Source organism: Montipora foliosa, unplaced genomic scaffold, assembly GCF_036669935.1.
Source record: "Montipora foliosa isolate CH-2021 unplaced genomic scaffold, ASM3666993v2 scaffold_432, whole genome shotgun sequence".
NCBI classification, from domain to species: Eukaryota; Metazoa; Cnidaria; class Anthozoa; order Scleractinia; family Acroporidae; genus Montipora; species Montipora foliosa.
In genome coordinates, this window is record NW_027179737.1 from 25,001 (window position 1) to 45,000 (window position 20,000).

Below are 20,000 nucleotides of genomic sequence, written 5' to 3' on the forward strand. Positions count from 1 at the left end.
ACTACTACTACTACTACTACTACTACTACTACTACTACTACTACAACTACTAACTACTAACTACTACTACTACTACTACTACTACCACTACCACTACTAAAAAGATAGACAATAACCCTTCAAATGTACTACACTGCTCCACGAGATCACAAATACCTACATAGAAACATGTAAGACTCTTTAACTTAAGATTAGAGATGTGTACCTGTCATCCGTCGTTTGCAAAGGTACCAAACGATTAATGCTGATAACACCACAGCAGACAAAGGGCCGACCATGTAGTACCACTTTATAGCTCTGGTAGCTGTAAAAAACAGAACCATGAATGAATGCAAGTTTTTTTTTTTTTTACATGATATCTGTCATTCGAGGCTGAATATGGAGTGAGAGCATTGGTACTCTTCTTCATTTATTGGAGCTTAAAGGAACCCAGTCCAACTAGGAAAGGACAGGACTAGATCTTGCTGCACTAGTTTGTGGCAGAACAGACAGCTCATAAATCATAAGTTAGTCCAATACGCCGGATCATTCGCCTAAAAACACTTAGGTCATCCAGTCATACATAATCACTTCCTGATTATAAATCCTGTTAAGAACTGCGTGAGTAGACACCCGTGAAGTCCCATCAAGTTTTTGCTCGCATATTGATTATTAACAGACTACACGGTGGAACAAAGATCTTTCAAAGGAACAAAGAAGCTCACAACACTTTAAAAAAACTACCTGGTCTTTGTTCTTGGAGCCCTATCAAAAAAAAGAATTCAGAAAACTCAACTTTTCTTTTCAGTGTATTGTTTTGAGTGAGTTCTCCAACGAAACAGCTATTGCATTAATGAACTCTAAAACCATAATTGGCAAACTCTAATCCCAACCCTTTGTTTTTACATATTTATAACTGTTTCCAACCTGAGCAAAAATTCTGTCAGTATAAAGTGAACTCATGGCAATGCTTGAACTAAAACATCTGGACGATCGTGAATGAGGAGAACAAATTCCACCTAAAGTGGCATGACTATGTTGAAAAAATTTCTGCGAAAGCCTCACAGAGAATTTATTTGCTTAAGCAACTTAAGAGCGCTGGTATTGGCCGCATTTCTCTGATTCAATTTTGCTGCGCATCTACTCGTTCTGTCTGGAAATATGCCTCTCAAGCTTTCCATTTTATTTTATTTGTCTGATCAAATCGAGAGGGTTCAGAAGCGAGTTTTAAAGATTATGCATCCAGAAGTATCATATAGGAAAGCGCTGGAATATACAAAAATTTTCAAGGGACCGACAGCTCCTGGCTATTTTGCTAAATTTTTCGCACACCCCGTACATGTCACTAGATTTCGAACAAATTTGGAATTAAAATAGTTCCAACTACAAATGCGTCGGCTATAAAAAGAAAAAAAAATAGTTAAAAATAAAAATAATAAAGTAATAATAATAATAATAATAATAATAATAATGAAAATCTGAATTTTGCAAAAACTGAACAAGGTCTTACCAATGTAATATTAATTACAATCCCAGCAACTAGCTTTGTAGATACTTTTGTACATACAAGATCGAGCTGATCTGTCCTTATACGGGAAAAAGGACGTGATGTTGAGCGTACTATTAAAAAGCACTGTAAGATCGATGAAACGGTAAAATTTACTAATACAAAATTTAAGCACCCTAGCGATGACATAACTTTGTAAACCCAAGTAGGGTTGGACTATGTAAATTATCTTTTTAGGTACGATTGTTGGGCGTTCAGCATTTTGCTGTTGTCTTCCTGAAACATCATTAATATTATAGCTTGCGATATCTACTGGATAACCATTCTGTATGTGTGCTCAAATGGCATCCTTATTGCACTGGCTCGTTATATCACACCACAGGACTGTATTATAAACTCAACGTTAGATGGTTGTGACTCGACTCTCGAAACTCAACTAGCTCCAAAAAAGAAAAAACAAAAGACATCACGTGTTCTTATGACGTCATTCAAGAGTGGAAGGCACAGTTTGATTGCAATAAAAAAAGAGGCGAAAAAATACCATAGCAACGAAAACAACTGTGCGGATAAGGTTGATTTTGTATTTCCTAGGTGTGAATACCATTTGGTATAAAGCCCCGTAAAAGTTTTCTTACGATAAACAGATGCTGATAAATTGTGTTGATTACGTTTAAGAAGAATATCCAGGAAATGGATTTGACTACTTTCCTCAAGTTCTTTCCTCAAATTCAATTGTGAATTTGATGTTATTATGGCAATTATCTAAAAACTGTAAAAATTGGTTGACCATTGGCAAGATTAGAAGGATCGTTTATGTCCAAAGTTATCTATAAATCTAGTTGCTGGGATTGTGATGAATTGAACAACGTCTATCGGCGAATTATGAAAAATCCATCTGTTGAAATTCTATACTAACAGCTGTTAAAGATACTTTATTTCTATTATTTTAAGCTGCAAAGAAAATTAATGAGTGAATTTTGCATAATGAATGAGTTTCCAGTAATCGGATCTCTGCTTTATACGCAAAGGGTTCTGGGATCGCCACGGGGCAAAAATTGCAAGGAGCTGTAAGAAAATGTATAGCGAAACTTATTTCGACGTCCAAAAAAACGATTATCGGCAGAGATCAACGGTTCTTTGGACCCTGTTTTATCAGAAATCGATTGGGGCAACGTTGACGCGTGGAAAATGTAAGTTTACGTTTGAATAACCGTGAATTATGAAATAACATTTACTGATTAAGGCCTTGCTGGCATAAGGTTTATTTTGAAATGTTGACATCACGTTATGGTCTCGAAATATTACAAAATTTGATATAAATCTGAAGTAAGTAACTTAATAAAGCCATTAAATTGCATTTTCGTGTGTATAGGGTGTTTTCTGATTAGTTACGTCTTGCATAAACGAATTATGGCTTCTAGAAAATTTACGACCTTAAAACAGGGAAGTCGTTGTCAGAGACTGCAGACTGCAGATGGCAATTGTCTTTACAAAGCTATTGCTCTATGGAGGGATGAAAGGACTGATCAGAAACATGAGGAAATCCATAGGTTAAGTTATAGTTTGACTGAGAAAAATCCAACGGTTTTTGAGCCGCTTTTATTTTCTTCAAACTCTCTGGGTACATGAATCCCCGAATCACTTCAATGTATTACGATGCTTACACTCCAGCAAACCATATTTCAATCTCCCAATCTGCCTCGAGGTAGGTTCTATGTTTCAATTGATTTCGATATGCCTCAACTGTTAAAAAAAAGATTTGCTTCTGTCAAACTACCATCTACAAGTAGTAAAGTCACAGTGACTGGATCCAAGCAATTTTGTCAAGCTTCAACTTCAAACAATTCGTGAAAAGCGTCATCTCCATATACTAGTTCTCTGTAGATCTGATCTTTGGAGCAGGTCTTTGAGGTTTACTCTCACAATTGGACTCTTCTATATACGAAGTTGTTCGGTAGGACATTCAGGGGTTCTGTAACCACGTACAAAATGACTTGAACATACCTTTGTACGCATTGACACCTTGACTTGGTCAGGATTAATAGCTCTAGCCAGCAGCCCACGACAAGTGATCTATGTTATTCGTGGGCGAGTAAAATCGTAATATTTCAACGTGAGGAAGAATCTTCTGCTTTTCTGGGTACCTTCGATCTTTGTCACAATTAACCCAACACAGCACAATGATTGTTACTAGGCATATTTGCAATATTATTTGAATTGCTTAGTTTAGAAAAGCCAGCCCGCTATACATACGTAAATGCCACTTAAAAGGCTTTTTTGAGTTATTTCCGCCAGATTTATACCCTATTTTGTAATATTTCAAGACCATTTCACAATAAACCTTGTAACATTACGCTAGCAAGGAAGTTAATCAGCAAATTATATCTCATATTTCAAGGTAATTCAAACAAAAACTTACACTTGACACATATCAACATTGCCCAGATCGACTTCTGAATAGCGTTGATCTCTCTCTAAATTCGTTTTTTGGACGTGGAAAGAATTTTCCGCTATACATTTTCTTACAGCGACTTGCAATGTTGGCCCCCTGGCGATCGCAGTACCCTTTGGGTATAAAGCAGGGATCCGATCACTGGCAACTCATTCATTGAGGAAAAACCATCAGTTAGGCCTTGTTTTATTCTACAGTCGAGGACAAAATTGTTTACACATTGGCCCTTTCAACCCCCTATTCCGTCATTAGCTATCATTCTTAACTCTTTGTCCTTGCTAGGCTACCCAATTCTCCCCTCCCCCAAACAATGTTGTTTCGTAATAGACCAATTTCGATATATTAAAGTTGAGTCCTAAACAAAAGGCATCAGCTCGAGGCTCTGGGGAATAAATGTAAGGATTTGTATGAGTTTAATCCCCAGAGCCTCGAGATGATGTCTTTTGTTTAGGACTGAATTTTAATATATCGAAATTGGTCTATTCGTGTGATCTTTGACTACAAACAGACAATATTGAATGGGGGAGGGGGTCTTTTGGAAAATTTAAAGCGTGGTACAAACAGCCCCGTTCTTTTAAGCTTAAAAACTGCTGTACAGACACAATGTGTCAACTTATTTTGACGCCTATTGTAGATGCGATACCACGGTAAGAGCTTACAGAGAACATTGACTGTCAAAAATATAAACTTTCGTGGTAGCACTTATCAGTGATCAAGTTTGAGCTTCCAACTACATAAATTTGGCAGAAATGTAAGTATAAGTGATCAAACATGTGTTTAGTCACCTTAATTAATTAATTAAAGCAAATAGTTATATTCCCCAACCACTATTAGACAACTACACAATTCTGCGTCGGTGACAATTTTACCTCTTATTTTGATATCAACAGAAGAGGACGCAGAGCCTGCCTTGTTCAGTGCTTGGCATGAGTATTCACCACTGTCAGAAACTTCAACTTTTTCAATAACGAGTATGCTGCTGTCACCGTTTTCATTGATGTTGGCCCTTGGAATCTTCAAGACGTTATTCTTTTTCCACTTTATTTGCGATGTAACTTCATTGGTTTTGCAAGTCAATGTCAGTTTATCCCCTTCCAACATTGTGGGATATGGGTTTGGAGATATCTCAGCAGTGGGAAGTTCTGAGATTAAAATGGCGCAATTCGGTGAGATAAAAATCCTCACAAAATCCAGCCCATTGCTCGAATAAAATGAAATCAGTGTTAATAAAAGGAAAATTTCGACTACAATATAAAGATAATTCCGGTTACCAATCGCTGGGAAAGTAAATGTAACATAGTTTCGTGCTGCTCCACTCAGCTTAAAATGAATGCACTTTTAAAAATTACAATTGAAGACCACGTTTCGATACTTCTGCCTAGTGTCTTCTCTAGGGGTAATCCAAAGATTTTATAGTACTTCTTTCATACGATCACTAATGAGCGTCACCTCTTATCACTAAGGTGTAAATAGGTGTAGGGTAAAACTTGAAAAAACCGCCATGATCACGTTTTGAAGGAGCGTGGGCGGAATTAATGTGCCAAGATTCCAATGAAAGGTGTTGATAGTACCGCCAGATGGCGGTGATAACGTTTGAATGACATATCTCACCCAATTTTATGGTTGGTCTGACAGGCATGTTACGACAAAGCTTCACTATTTTTATGCAAAGGAATATTGCTCTTTTATGCTCCTTTAAACGCACGCCAAACTGAAGTTTAGTTTGTCCCATATTATACTCACGTTGGCAGTCATTGCAAGGACTAGTATACACAGCGTACCTGACACATGTTTACACCTCATTAATAAGAAATAGCGCTAACTCGTGTCATGTAAAGTTCCATCTCCTGGGGAGGTAGGAGGTCATGTGATACTTTCTCCATCCTTATACTTCCTAATAATAACATTTTTCTTTTCCTGATTGGTCCATGTGCAAATATCAACTAAAGACATCTTTATCTGTCGTCCTCTTGCTTTTGTTCTTTCAACTTTTCCTTCCATTATTACACTTAGCAACTCATCGTGTCTCATGACATGCCCAAAATATTCTATTTTCCTTCTCTATTTCGTGTACAACAATCTCCGATTTTTACCAGCCATTTGCAACACTCTCACATTGGCAAGCTTCTTTTTCCAGCTAATGTTTATCATTCTTCTCCAACACCACATTTCGAAAGCCTGCAATCTTTTCACCAAGTTTGTGTTTAATGTGTGCTAACTAGGGCGCGTATAAAAGGATTCACCTAACAGCTTTAGATCACCCCTAGAGAAGGCACTGGGTAGGATTGCAAAATGTCTTGTCGTAAATCCTAATTTCTATGAGCTGCATTCCTTTTAAGCCGGAGTAGCGGGAAATCCACCTGGCTGCCTTTTGAACTGTAATCTATTTTATCAAGAGAGTATGATTTATACTCTCTTGATTTTATTTGGAAGTAAATCTATTTATTGAATTCAAACCCTTTTGTTTTCAAAATCACGTGAAAAAACTCATAGCATAAAAAAACCAAACCTAATACATGAAGAATAGAATTGGAACTTTCTTCACCAGCCTCGTTTTTGGCTATATACTGGTACCATCCCTCCATACTCTTTGCAGTCTTTGGTAACATTTTCGAATTTGCAGGATAGTTTTGGATGTGGTACACCACTCGCCTTGCAGCTAATGTTGGTTGTTTCTCCTTCAACGACAGTCTGGTTTTGTGGGGATACGTAAACTACAGGAGCGACTGCTTAAAATAAGAGTATTTTGGGAAAATACTTTATAACAGCAAACTGTATATAACGAAATTTCTTTTAGATCAAATATCACTGACTATTTGCAGAATGTAACATATTCCAGCCACTATTAAACAAATACACAATTCTACATCCAAAATAATTTTACCTCTTATTTCGGCTAAAATATTAGGTGTTTCAAAAGGGGATGACCTAAAGTGGCATGAGCATGTTGAAAAAATTTCTGCGGAAGCCTCACAGATAATTTATTTGCTTAAGAGCGCAACTTAAGAGCGCTGGTATTGACCGCATTTCTCTGATTCAATTTTACTGCGCATCTATTCGTTTTGTCTGGAAATATGCCTCTCAAGCTTTCCATTTTATTTTACCAGTCTATTTGTCTGATCAAATCGAGAGGGTTCAGAAGCGAGTTTTAAGGCTTATGCATCTAGAAGTATCATATAGGAAAGAGCTGGAAGATACAAAAATTTTCAAGGAACCGAGAACTCCTGGCTATTTTGCTAAATTTTTCGCAAACCCCGTACACGTCACTAGATTTCGAAGAAATTTGGAATTAAAATAGTTCCGACTACAAATGCGTCGTCTATAAAAAGAAAAAAAAAATAGTTAAAAACAAAATTAATAAAGTAATAATAATAATAATAATAATAATAATAATAATAATAATAATAATAATAATAATAATAATGAAAATTTAAAAAAAAATCTGAATTTTGCAAAAACTGAACAAGGTCTTACCAATGCAATATTAATTACAATCCCAGCAACTAGCTTTGTAGATACTTTTGTACATACAAGATCGAGCTGATCTGTCCTTATACGGGAAAAAGGACGTGATGTTGAGCGTACTATTAAAAAGCACTGTAAGATCGATGAAACGGTAAAATTTACTAATACAAAATTTCAGCACCCAAGTAGAGTTGGACTATGTAAATTATCTTTTTAGGTACCGTTGTTGGGTGTTCAGCATTTTGCTGTTGTCTTCCTGAAACATCATTAATATTATAGCTTGCGATACCTACTGGATAACCATTCTGTATGTGTGCTCAAATGGCATCCTTATTGCACTGGCTCGTTATATCACACCACAGGACTGTATTATAAACTCAACGTTAGATGGTTGTGACTCGACTCTCGAAACTCAACTCGCTCCAAAAAAGAAAAAACAAAAAACATCACGTGTTCTTATGACGTCATTCAAGAGTGGAAGGCACAGTTTGATTGCAATAAAAAAAGAGGCGAAAAAATACCATAGCAACGAAAACAACTGTGCGGATAAGGTTGATTTTGTATTTCCTAGGTGTGAATACCATTTGGTATAAGGCCCCGTAAAAGTTTTCTTACGATAAACAGATGCTGATAAATTGTGTTGATTACGTTTAAGAAGAATATCCAGGAAATGGATTTGACTACTTTTCTCAAGTTCTTTCCTCAAATTCAATTGTGAATTTGATGTTATTATGGCAATTATCTAAAAACTGTAAAAATTGGTTGGCCATTGGCAAGATTAGAAGGATCGTTTATGTCCAAAGTTATCTATAAATCTAGTTGCTGGGATTGTGATGAATTGAACAACGTCTATCAGCGAATTATGAAAAATCCATCTGTTGAAATTCTATACTAACAGCTGTTAAAGATACTTTATTTCTATTATTTTAAGCTGCAAAGAACATTAATGAGTGAATTTTGCATAATGAATGAGTTTCCAGTAATCGGATCTCTGCTTTATACGCAAAGGGTTCTATGGTGTACCATCTCCGCCAAAAAGCAAACTCAACATCCAACTTTACCGTTGTCAACATCGGACTTTACAGTCAACATAGAACTTTGTTGTTATCAACAACGGACTTTAAAGTTGTCAACATCGCACTATTGACTCAACATCCGACATTACAGTTATCAACAGCGGACCATTGGCTCAACATCGGACTTTAGTTGACTATTTGTAACTCAACATCCAACTGCACAGTTGTCAACATCGCACTATTGATTCAACATCCGACATTACAGTTATCAACAGCGGACTTTGTCACGTCAACAAAACAAAATGTTCGACTTTGCCAAACGCCATGTTCGTCTTCGTAAAGTTCGATGTTGAGTTCTCTTCGTGCGTGCCAATTCCGCCGATAATTTTGGGATTGCCAGAATGACGTCACTATGGCAAAGCCTCGCTCTCGTGTGAAAAAAGATGGCGGACTTGAGGAGTGTTATTGACATGTTGAATGATCTGGTCTCGAGAATTGATGCACTCTCCGATGTATCTGAAATTGGGGTTATTGTTGTGCGACTCGATTTCTTAAATAGAATGCTGGTCAACCTCGACGTTGACCAGGACATTATTGATACGATCGGTACTCTTCACTCAACTGCTGCTGCTATGGAGAGCTCCGCGAATGCGAGTGGAGGATACTATCCTCCGTGTTCTGCGTCAGGTCAGCGTGGTAGGCCATCATTTGAGATCTCCAGGGATCATCTCGCATTTTTATTGGAACATGGTTTTAAAGTACAGGAAATCAGTTGTATTCTTGGAGTGGGAAAGCGAACAGTGGAAAGAAGGATGGCTGTCTTTGGTCTTAGTATTACTGGTAAGAAAACCACGGCGGCCGGTGATGGAAGTGCCTATATGAATAATCAGATTATAGTATTTTTCACATTGTGTAAGTACTGCTACGTACACGCAGGTGATGAATTCGCTGGCCAAAATTGTGATGATTGCTTTGCAAAGAGCATGGTTTCGATTCGATTTAGGGATGGACCATTTTATTCTGATATTTTTTTGGCCGAGGGGGGGGGGGGGGGGGAAATTTCCGAAATAAAATTCCAACATGCGCAGCAAAAGTAGTAAAAGATAATTCACTTGCGCAACGAACCAAAAGAAAAAAAAAAATTTGGAACAATCCCGGAAAAAAATTAGTGCACAGCCACAAGACGGAAAAAAATTCATGTTAAAAAAATTGCCCAACTCTCCCGCCCCCCCCCCCAAAAAAAAAAATGAAAAATAAAATGGTCCATCCCTTAAGAGAATATATGGGATGTTTCCCCCACCCCCAGAATTCCTCTTATGATAAAAGTGCACCCATGTCATCAGAAATTCGAAATTTATTGAATGAAAAAAAGAAAGTAAGTAATGAGAGATGGCTGCATTAAGGCTCAACACGGTGCCGCATTGCGCGCAATGAGTAAATTGTTGCACGCAATATTGGATATAAGTTAAGTAGAAACACGTACTACTTCTGCAACATTGCAAGCCGCAAATTTTTATTGTCTAAAACTAAATTCCTAGCTCTTCTTTGACATATTTGACTGTTTTAGGATTGGGTAGTGTTGCAGTATCTTGTATAGTAGGGAAAAGCCAGGAAATGTTGCAGCGTGTAACCACATTGAGTGAAGAATGTTGCACCGTGTGTCCGGGCCTTCAGTGCAAAATTATAACAAAATACAAAAATATTGTCCAAAAGTAATCTAGCATATCAAATAGGTACCCTTAGGAATCACATAAAGTTGCCTTGTTTCCAGGGTGTTTTACATTGTATCATGTCAAATTTTAACTAATTGACGTTCTAAAGGATGTTACAGTCATATCCCTGATGAACAACTTGATGAACTGGTCACAGCTGCCCAAAACAGCAACCCCAACATTGGCATTCGTATGCTTAAAGGTCTACTCCAGAGTCAAGGGCACCGTGTTCAGAGGGAGCGAATACGTCAATCTCTTATCAGAACAGACCCTGTGGGAGTTTTGCAGAGGTGGACCGTAGCAATAAGAAGGAGACAATACCATGTGCATTCTCCCCTTGTTCTTTGGCACATTGATGGGAACCACAAACTAATAAGGTTGAGAAATAAGTTCAAAATTAAATTGTTGTAGGAGAGTGAAAATGAACAATGAAAGTGGTGAATACAGTTGGCACAATTCTGGACACTCAAATGTATTTCGTTAAATGTGAATGTGCATTGTAACCATAATATTGTGATAAAGAAAAAAGCTTGGGACCCGAATAACATGAACTACATGCATAGCATAGCATCTGGCTGAGTGACTTTCAGAATTGTACAAAAATCCCCAATAGTCCTACTTGCTTGAAAGGATTAAGACTTCCAGGGTGGGTGCTAATTCCCATCCCTGATTAAGGTGCAAACTGTTCTTATTTAGTTAAAAGAATAAAGAATTAAATTTCATTCTTTTAACTAAATAAGAACATTTTGCACATTAATCAGGGATGGGAATTAGCGCCCACCCTGGAAGTCTTAATCCTTTCAAGCAAGTAGGACTATTGGGGATTTTTGTACAATTCTGAAAGTCACTGAGCCAGATGCTATGCTATGCATGCAGTTCATGTTATTCAGGTCCCAAGCTTTTTTTCTTTTTTCACAATATTCAGGATGGTTACAATGCACATGCACATTTCACGAAATGCATTTGAGTGTCTAGAATTTTGCTAACTGTGATCACTCAAGTTACCTTCCTTCCACTATTAGTGAAGGGCTGGCCTTTTTACTGTTCCTGAAATGGACCACCTTCTGCATTTCATTACACCATCCTTGATTTGCATAAAATGATTCACCAGACTAAACATACATTGTAGTTTAATGATTGTGTCATTCAAGTCATTTTCATTGTTTGAGCTCAAAGCTTCATTTTTTTTTATTATCAACGGAAATGTAGTCTACAGCTGTACATGTATTTCTGTGCGCTAGCCGAGTTATGACGTTAAATAAGCCCATGTTCTCTAATAACCACCCCAACCCCTGAATGATTCATGTAACACAGTTTTATTTGTTGAACTACAGATGGAGAATAGTAATTCATGGAGGAATTGATGGGTTCTCTAGATTATCAGTCTATCTACATGCATCCAACAACAACAAGGCAGCAACTGTCCTTCAATTGTTTGAAGAGCCAGTCAATGAATATGGCTTGCCATCACGTGTGAGGTCCAATAAAGGTGGTGAAAATGTAGATGTGTCATGGTTTATGCTGAATCATCCACAGAGAGGTCCAGGAAGAGGAACCATGATCACAAGTAAATAATGCTTCATTAAAATCATTAAGCTAGGGACCATACAGCTTTGTGTTCACAGTAATAACTTCTATTTCTTTTCCACCAAAATTAATCCAGGAAATGTCTTCTTCTGAGTTGTTCTACAAGAAACCTCATCACAAGTTATTTTTCTATAGAAGGATTTGGAATGCCACATTGACAGAATACATATAATTTTTTTAAGAGAATTTTTTACTCAGGTCCACATTTCAACCATATAAAATGCCACATAGCTTTTTAATCCTGGATTGAAATCACTGCCAATTATAACTTGATTCAGGTATAATTTTATTGTTTCCTTTTTTAATTATCAGGCAAGAGCACACACAACCAAAGGATAGAAAGGCTATGGAGAGATGTCTTTGGAGGCTGCGTTGTTCTGTTTTACGAGCTGTTTTCAGATCTTGAAAGGTGTGGGTTTCTTGATCCTAATGATGATATCCAGTTGTGGTGCTTGCACTATATTTTCCTTCCAGTCATCAATTGCCATCTAACAAACTGGAAAAATGCCTGGGTGCATCATCCTTTGAGGACAGAAAGGAATGCCGCACCAATGCAGTTGTGGATAAGCGGACTTCAGCGTCTTTGGGGAACAGGATCAACTGTTGGCAGGGAGGTGTTTCAGGTATGACTCATTGCTTTATTCAATTTATGTTAAGTCTGTTGTTGCCTTTGTTGAACATAAGACTCGTATGATTGCAGCTTGTGTTGGACGCCCAGTGATTGAATCTCTTTTTTGATTATGAACGTGCAGTTGATAAAGTTTGTTAATTTATCTTTGTCAGCGTACCTGTTTCATCTGCCTAACATACTCACTCTTTAATCTTCCTTAGAGTGATCTTTCAAGTTATGGGATTGACTGGCAGGGACCAGTAGCATCTCCATCTGAAGACATTGTCGAAGTTCCAGATACCAACAGCCCCTTAGATGAACAGGGACTTCAGAGCCTAGCAAGATCAATTCTCTTGCAGGATGTTTCAATCAGTAATGCAGTTGATGTTTTTTTGCGTACTGTTGAATGTGTCAATGAACTACTAAGTCCTCCAGTCCTTTCCTAAGCATTAATGTAAATGGCTGGGTACAGTCCTGTTATCATAAGCACTCGTGATTACAGAATATTATTGCAGCTTTCAATTTAAGGTGGCCCGCAGCTATTTATGGAGAGGAGGTACCCTTTCTAACAAGGAATTTTCGGCGTGAAAGGGTTAATATCTGTCATGTTTGGCATTCTAATCTGCATTACAGAAGGCTTTTAATCTAAGAGCAAACGAAATAAACGATAAAAAGATACAAGCGCTATTAGAAGACCGTTTTTTCTTTTAAGAAAACGCGAATATTTTTAAGACCTTAAGGTTTACTGTGAGCATGTTTCAACAACATCGGCTGAATAGGAATTGCTGCAAAGTTGACTGCTGAATTTTAGTTTTAAAAATAATGCGCTTGTGTATTTCCTTCCGCTGTTGCATGAACGCAAAAATAATGTTAAGATCGCACCTATTATATGAAAGCTTGATACCACCTAAGACGTTGCAAAATAATTGGAAAAGATCGGAAACTCCCAGTAAAAGCTATAAGCAAATACAGATGTTTATATTACATAATTTGTGAACTTTGTTATGGTATTGATATTTATATGGGGGTTCTGTCCATTGTTTCAACAGTAGCAAAAGGTCTTTCAGCAATGTGTTCTTACTCAGTTTATTAACACGTTTTTGTCATCATTAATCAACGTATCAAGACTAAATGTAGAACTGTACTCAAACAGAAGGCTAACCAGTTGAAAATCCCACAGACCTGGGCCCTCAAGGTTTTTCTGCCTTCAGTTAAGATGTACAGAACAACACGAACAAGTGAAGAGGAAACCACTTATAAGAGTTTGAATCCAAAAACCTATTTTAAGAAATATTATAATCTTCGGGTTAAAAAACACAAGTGAAAATTGTACATTTCATTATTTTGATTATACCTTAGGATAATTCCAACAGTAACTTGAACAGAGTCAGTATTAATTTACCTGACTGGATTCCAGTGAGGTGTTAAACTCCGTGAAACAATGAAAGTCACAAAATTAATGTAACAAAACTGTGTCAAACCAGCAATACAAATTTAACCAGGAAAAGTTAATAAGAATAGCTATTATAGCCACACATGTGTGATGAACGGGTGCTTTAAAATCGACCATACCCTCTTGCACCAAATTTCACAGATGTAAGGCAAGCATCATAGAATTCCTGGTAGGTATTTTGACACAAAGGAAGATGAACTCTGTTAAAGCAACTGTCTGAGTGAAAGAGAGACACCCTATCATCACTGTTAAACATTATATAGAACTTGTCCACAGACTGTAGAGCCTGGCATCCTGTTATGAATACCATCATCGTGTGTAACAAAGACTTGCCAGTTTGTTCATCTGAAACAACAAATAAAAAAGTTAGTGTTACAATTATACACTGAAAAGCGTTATATGGTGTCACCTATAATAATAGACTGCTGTGGGTTATAATAAGATAAAGTTCACATCTTAATGCAATGTAGATGCCAATAATTAGGAGAAGAAACTAGACATTTCTGATTGAAAGTGAAGTGCTTCGGGTTGATTTTTTTTTTGATTTTTTGTTCGGGAGGAGGGGTGGGGTATATTCAGAATTTAATAGGTACCCATTTGGAAGGGATCAGGGATCAAACATTTACATTTATGTTCGGTTATTCCAGAAATAATCAACACGCCCCCGAGGGATGGCAAAATGTTTCTCCTCTCTCCATCGGGATTTCCTGGACCGCTAGACCAGTGCTTTATGTTATAAATTTCAATATGATTCTGCTGGAGTGTGTGTACATGTATACTATATTTATACTGTATCAAATAAGACTAGCTGCTCTTAGGTGCTTTGTTTGTACAGAAGCAAGGCAGACATAACCTGTCAGCTTATCACATTCATCCAGGAATTGGAAAAACCAATCAAAAGCGTTGGTCTTCTCTGTTGTGTCCTTTTCTGCTGAGGGAGAGAGCCGGAACTTGCTTTTCATTACCGTGATGTCAACGTGGACGTCTTCTAGGGTTGGAAATAGAAACTTGGAAATACTGGGTTTCACTCTTAGAAGACTTCCAACGCCAATGACATTTAAACCACGAAATATAGAGTCCAGGGCTGCGGTTCTTGTCACAATTACTTCTCCAAAGATGATATCCTGAAAAGCCTTATCCTTGTTTGCATCATTAAGTGGGAGGTCCGTGAAGCCATGCCGTACCATTAGCTCTTCTATCTTGTCACGTTCAGCCTCATCCAAAGTCTGCACAGTATTTTCACCTGTTAACTGAAATGAAAAAGGTTTCAAGCTTCAATAAGTGAAAGTTGCTTTGTGAACAAAGTACAATAAGACCAGTTTATAACCCCTTTTGAAACCATAACCCTTCATTTCTTTTGCCTATTATTTCACACGGGTGCTACTAACACCAATCTTCAATAAGGAACATACATTTTTGCATGTTAACAATTCACCTTATACAAAGTCGACCAAGTAATTTCAAGAATCGTAACATTCTCATTCTATTCCAATGCACTTGTAGTACCTTTGTTTGAAGAAGACTGCGAATGTCTAAATCAGGAATGTCAGTGATTGTTACCAGATCTTGTGCCTCAACGACTGAGCCACATGTTAGGTACTTTACTACGGCAGGTGCCAGACCAACCAGTCCAGTCCCACCTTGCAAAAAGCTGTGTGCTAACAGTTTGCCCACCATCTCGAAGCAGCCGCTTGATAAAGCATCCATGTTGCATATTGGGACATAATGACCCTGCTCGCCTGTGAATAACTGCATTCGTTATAAAGGATCCATTTTCACGAGGGCCTCAATAGCAACGTGAAAGAACTCCTTTGTAGGACCTCCAAGATCTGCTGCCATCTCTCCCAAAAAGGTTACGTCAGGTGATTTCCGAATATCAATTGTAGGATCTTTGTACAGACGCATTAATTGTTGAACCATGGATCTGTGCATTCTGTTGAAGTCTATTAGCTGTGTACCGCTTGTTATAGTCATGGACCTAAACTGAGCCATCACATCTTCTGGAGATGCCAGGGATAGTTCCTTTTCACAGCCTAAAAGGGGTCACAAAATTAAAGCCTTTATGTCTTTTATCTTCGAATTAAGGTACAAATGGAAAACAAAATCTCTTTCTCTGGTAAGGTCATATGGTTCACTAAATAACTGAAGAAATCAAACAAGCTATACAAAATACCATAAAAATGCCGTCAAACGTATTAATAGGAACTTAAAAATGTTCTGGTCACTTACTAAAATTGAAACTTTCCATTTTGAAGATCTTACTCAGTGACGACAACATTTTAAAGTTTCTTATAAACAAGCCATATAAGCAACATTATTTACCAGCACCACGAATGTTTTGCTCATTTGTAAGACCAAGGCATGAAACTTCAAGACAATTATCACTATCATCATCATCATCATTAAGAATCTGTGCAACAGCTCTTTCAACATTATAACCAGCTGACTCGAGAGGAATCTTTAATTCGTCCTTGCTTTTACCAGGGAATATCCCATGAAGGGCTTGCAGGCTACCTGAAATCACAATACGACCATTCGACAGACGGCTCATAGAACAGGGTGCATCCGTGTTGCATAACATTGCATTGCATGTTGATCCTAGATAAAGAACATGCTCCTTTGTATTGATTCTAGTTCATATTTTGCTGTCGCATTGATAGCTACATCTGCTATAAAAGTGTTGAGCAAGAGTTTATCCTTGTAAATTGCACATTCAAGTCATTTAAGACTGGGCATTAAATGGCCTGCATAATAATTTTGCAGGACATAAATGCTTAATACATCATGAATTATATAACATTAACTTTTAAATGATGTCATAGTTTACCACCAAGCTTAAGTAGGTTCTGGGCAGAAATATTTGGATTGCCTCCAGATGTTCAGCAGAGCTTACCTTCAATATCCTCCCCACTAGCACCAGGACGGTGTTCTTGTAGAACACATGTAGAATTGTCTGCGGTAACAGAAACTTCAGAGCTACGAAATGATACAAAAAAAATGTATAGACAATTATTCTTTTCAGACTCCTTTTTTCAGCTCGTTATACGCGCATGCGCAAACGGATATAGGTGTGAGTATAGATAGATGTAATCAAAGGCTTCTTTGAGCCAACCCGTGAATACGAAATGCTAACGGTAAGGCAATATTGCGGGGTTTTTTTTTTTGGAAATTAAATTAAATTTAATAGTTTAGTAAACCTATAAATCATAATTTGTAATAATGCAACGTACATGTACAGCATATGTAAACAGGTGTAATACCTTGCAATATATACATGTATAATTACCCACAATACTTGTGATCTATGAAGGCACAGAGTGACAACAATAATAACAATTTTACCTGTCAACATTATTGTCAACATTATTGTCAATCCAGGACTCAGTCCTTTGCTTCTGTAAGTGCAAAAAGTAGTGATGTAGTAAAACAGTGTATGCCTGGATTCTGTTTTAACATAAAAAAATATTTCTTCTTTAGGGTAACACTGCTTAATGACTATTGAATACATACGAAAAGGTCTCACAGTACAGTGTATCAAAGAAACATTACTGTCACAAAAATTAACAAATTAACTAAGTCAACTGGCTGGCTTCACATCGATCTAACAAGCCTTCGACTTTCTTACCTTTTTCTGTGGGCTTTCATGAACAATACATGTATTTTGGTGATGATTCTTCATCTCCATCATGGCCACCGGAAGGCCACACTTTAAACACAAAATAATGGGACAGTCTTGAGCCTAAAATAATATAACAAGTATCTTATTAAATAAGACAACGGTCATAATGTAACTTTATAAACATATAAGGTACATGTATAATTTTCATTTACGTGTATGCACGAGTTGCCAGATGCAAGTAAGGGTAAATAATAATGAGGTGAGGAAGAAAAAGGTCAATGCCAATCAATTACTTTCCATACTACAGTAGTTTTATTGGGAATATATTTCAATGAGTATAACAAACTATATACAAAATTTACCTCTTCTTCAACAGCAATCTCTTCCAGCTCAATATCTTTCTGAAGGGGTCTGATATAAATCTTTGAATTTCCACAGGCATCCTTTAACCGCTTTGGGGTATGTGGGGGAGCTACATGGTAAAAGCCACAATCCTTACCACGTTGATAAAGCAAGAGCTCGTACCCCACTGTGCCAAGCTTTGGAAATGTTTGAATTATTCTCTCATGACACTGAAGAGTGCTTTGGGAAAGATCAAACTGTATGCTGCAGTCTCCAAGACCGGCATTAACCAATTGTGTGCGCTCCATTACAGTTAAGGGTGGCTTCACTAAATCACACTTTGCCATGCATAAAAACTTCAAAGTGCAAGTTGGTGCAGGTCTTTTGCTTTTCTTTTTTGTGTTTGCATAAGATGTTTTGTAATTGAACAGCCTTCGATGTTCTTGAGCTGAGGCTGCGGCAGAGACAGAATTTCTTAGGTTTGCTGTTGGTTGCACAGCTCTTGTTGTTCCTGAAGGACCAGGAATGCTGCCAATACATGATGACCCAGCTGTTCCAGCAGGTGTTGCAGTTGGTATTGCTCTTGCATCCTCGTGGGATGAGGTTCTTGCTGTTGCAGCACTAGCAATATTAGTGCTAGTAGCACCTGAAAGTATTCAACAGTAACCAGTTCAGGGTGTCCATTTCATTTCATAAGGATCTGGCCCTCTAATTTTTATTCAGTGTACCTTCTCTTAGAGCATGCAATCAGTAAGTTTGCATAACTGAAGGTTAGTATATGTTTTTGGCATTATACATCCATTCCATTTTCTTTTTATTCTTACTTTTATTGTGAAGCTGACTTTGTGTTATTAAACCAACACTTCCAAATTCCAATAATTAATTAGTGTTCCCAATTGCCCGTTCCGAAGTTCAAAAAGGGACTGGGCCCCAGTTTACACATTGTTCAAATTAACTTCATAACAAAAAATTAACCTCACCATCAGGAAGATTGCATGACAATCAGTAAGTTTACCAAATTTTGTTATGTTTCATTGCATAACTAACCCCATGGTGACATTAATTAGGTATGTGTGCTATTTTTTTGCTTTTAGAGTTCTATTGTTTTGGCTTTTGTTTCAGTTTTAAGAACGGTATGCATAACTATTGATGGGGTTATACGGAAATCTTTCACCGATTGCGATAGAACGTCGGGATAACAGCATTATTTTCTGCACTTTACATTTATAAGGCACCTTCAATTATTATTAGTCGAAAAATAGCGCTAGCTACGAAACATTTTAAGCTCAAGCTCAGTTATCTCACCTTCATGATCATGGTGTTCCAAAGATTCGAGTCTCTCTGCCACTTGTAGTGGTGTGTTTTTTAGTCGGCTTAACTGGCTGTTGCCGTGGCTGTTGCCGTTTCCCATTTAGCGTGAAATCTTGCTAATTTCTTGCTGAAATCGCGCTTAAATCTTGCTAAATCTTGCTGAAATCTTACTGAAATCTTCGCGGCCGCAACACGTGGAAGAACAGTTCACACGAGAGCGAGGCTTTGCCATAGTGACGTCATTCTGGCAATCCCATAATTATTGGCGGATTTGGCACGCACGAAGAGAACTCAACATCGAACTTTACGAAGACGAACATGGCGTTTGGCAAAGTCGAACATTTTCTTTTGTTGACGTGACAAAGTCCGCTGTTGATAACTGTAATGTCGGATGTTGAGTCAATAGTGCGATGTTGACAACTGTGCAGTTGGATGTTGAGTTACAAATAGTCAACTAAAGTCCGATGTTGAGCCAATGGTCCGCTGTTGATAACTGTAATGTCGGATGTTGAGTCAATAGTGCGATGTTGACAACTGTAAAGTCCGTTGTTGATAACAACAAAGTTCTATGTTGACTGTAAAGTCCGATGTTGACAACGGTAAAGTTGGATGTTGAGTTACAAGTTTGCTTTTTGGAGGAGATGGTACACCATAGGGTTCTGGGATCGCCACGGGGAAAAAATTGCAAGGAGCTGTAAGAAAATGTATAGCGAAACTTATTTCGACGTCCAAAAAAACGATTATCGGCAGAGATCAACGGTTCTTTCGACCCTGTTTTATCAGAAATCGATTGGGGCAACGTTGACGCGTGGAAAATGTAAGTTTACGTTTGAATAACCGTGAATTATGAAATAACATTTACTGATTAACGTCCTTGCTTGCATAAGGTTTATTTTGAAATGTTGACATCACGTTATGGTCTCGAAATATTACAAAATTTGATATAA

At 37.5% G+C, this 20,000-nt stretch overlaps 2 protein-coding genes across 2 annotated transcripts in view; one reads left to right on the forward strand and one right to left on the reverse strand.

The window, feature by feature from the left end:
• Positions 1 to 20,000, reverse strand: part of LOC137988858 (obscurin-like protein 1) — a 42,001-nt gene that overhangs the window by 1,785 nt on the left and 20,216 nt on the right. The window contains exons 4-6 of the mRNA XM_068834814.1: positions 4,808 to 5,080; positions 724 to 744; positions 206 to 304 (exon numbers count right to left, since the gene is read on the reverse strand). Of these exons, the coding sequence (XP_068690915.1) occupies positions 206 to 304; positions 724 to 744; positions 4,808 to 5,080 (393 nt within the window). The remainder of the gene's footprint in view (positions 1 to 205; positions 305 to 723; positions 745 to 4,807; positions 5,081 to 20,000) is intronic.
• On the forward strand, positions 8,863 to 12,774 carry LOC137988881 (uncharacterized). Its single transcript, XM_068834834.1, has 5 exons — positions 8,863 to 9,259; positions 10,241 to 10,508; positions 11,466 to 11,698; positions 12,031 to 12,341; positions 12,550 to 12,774. Exons 1-5 carry the CDS (start codon positions 8,863 to 8,865, stop codon positions 12,772 to 12,774), a joined length of 1,434 nt encoding a protein of 477 aa, XP_068690935.1.

Bases quoted from the DNA above. Each gene is read 5' to 3' on its own strand.
- LOC137988881 (XM_068834834.1), top strand. From the start codon at position 8,863: ATGGCGGACTTGAGGAGTGTTATTGACATGTTGAATGATCTGGTCTCG. The intron at 9,260-10,240 runs GTAAGAAAACCA...GACGTTCTAAAG, and splicing joins CTTTGGTCTTAGTATTACTG to GATGTTACAGTCATATCCCT. The intron at 11,699-12,030 runs GTAAATAATGCT...TTTAATTATCAG, and splicing joins AAGAGGAACCATGATCACAA to GCAAGAGCACACACAACCAA.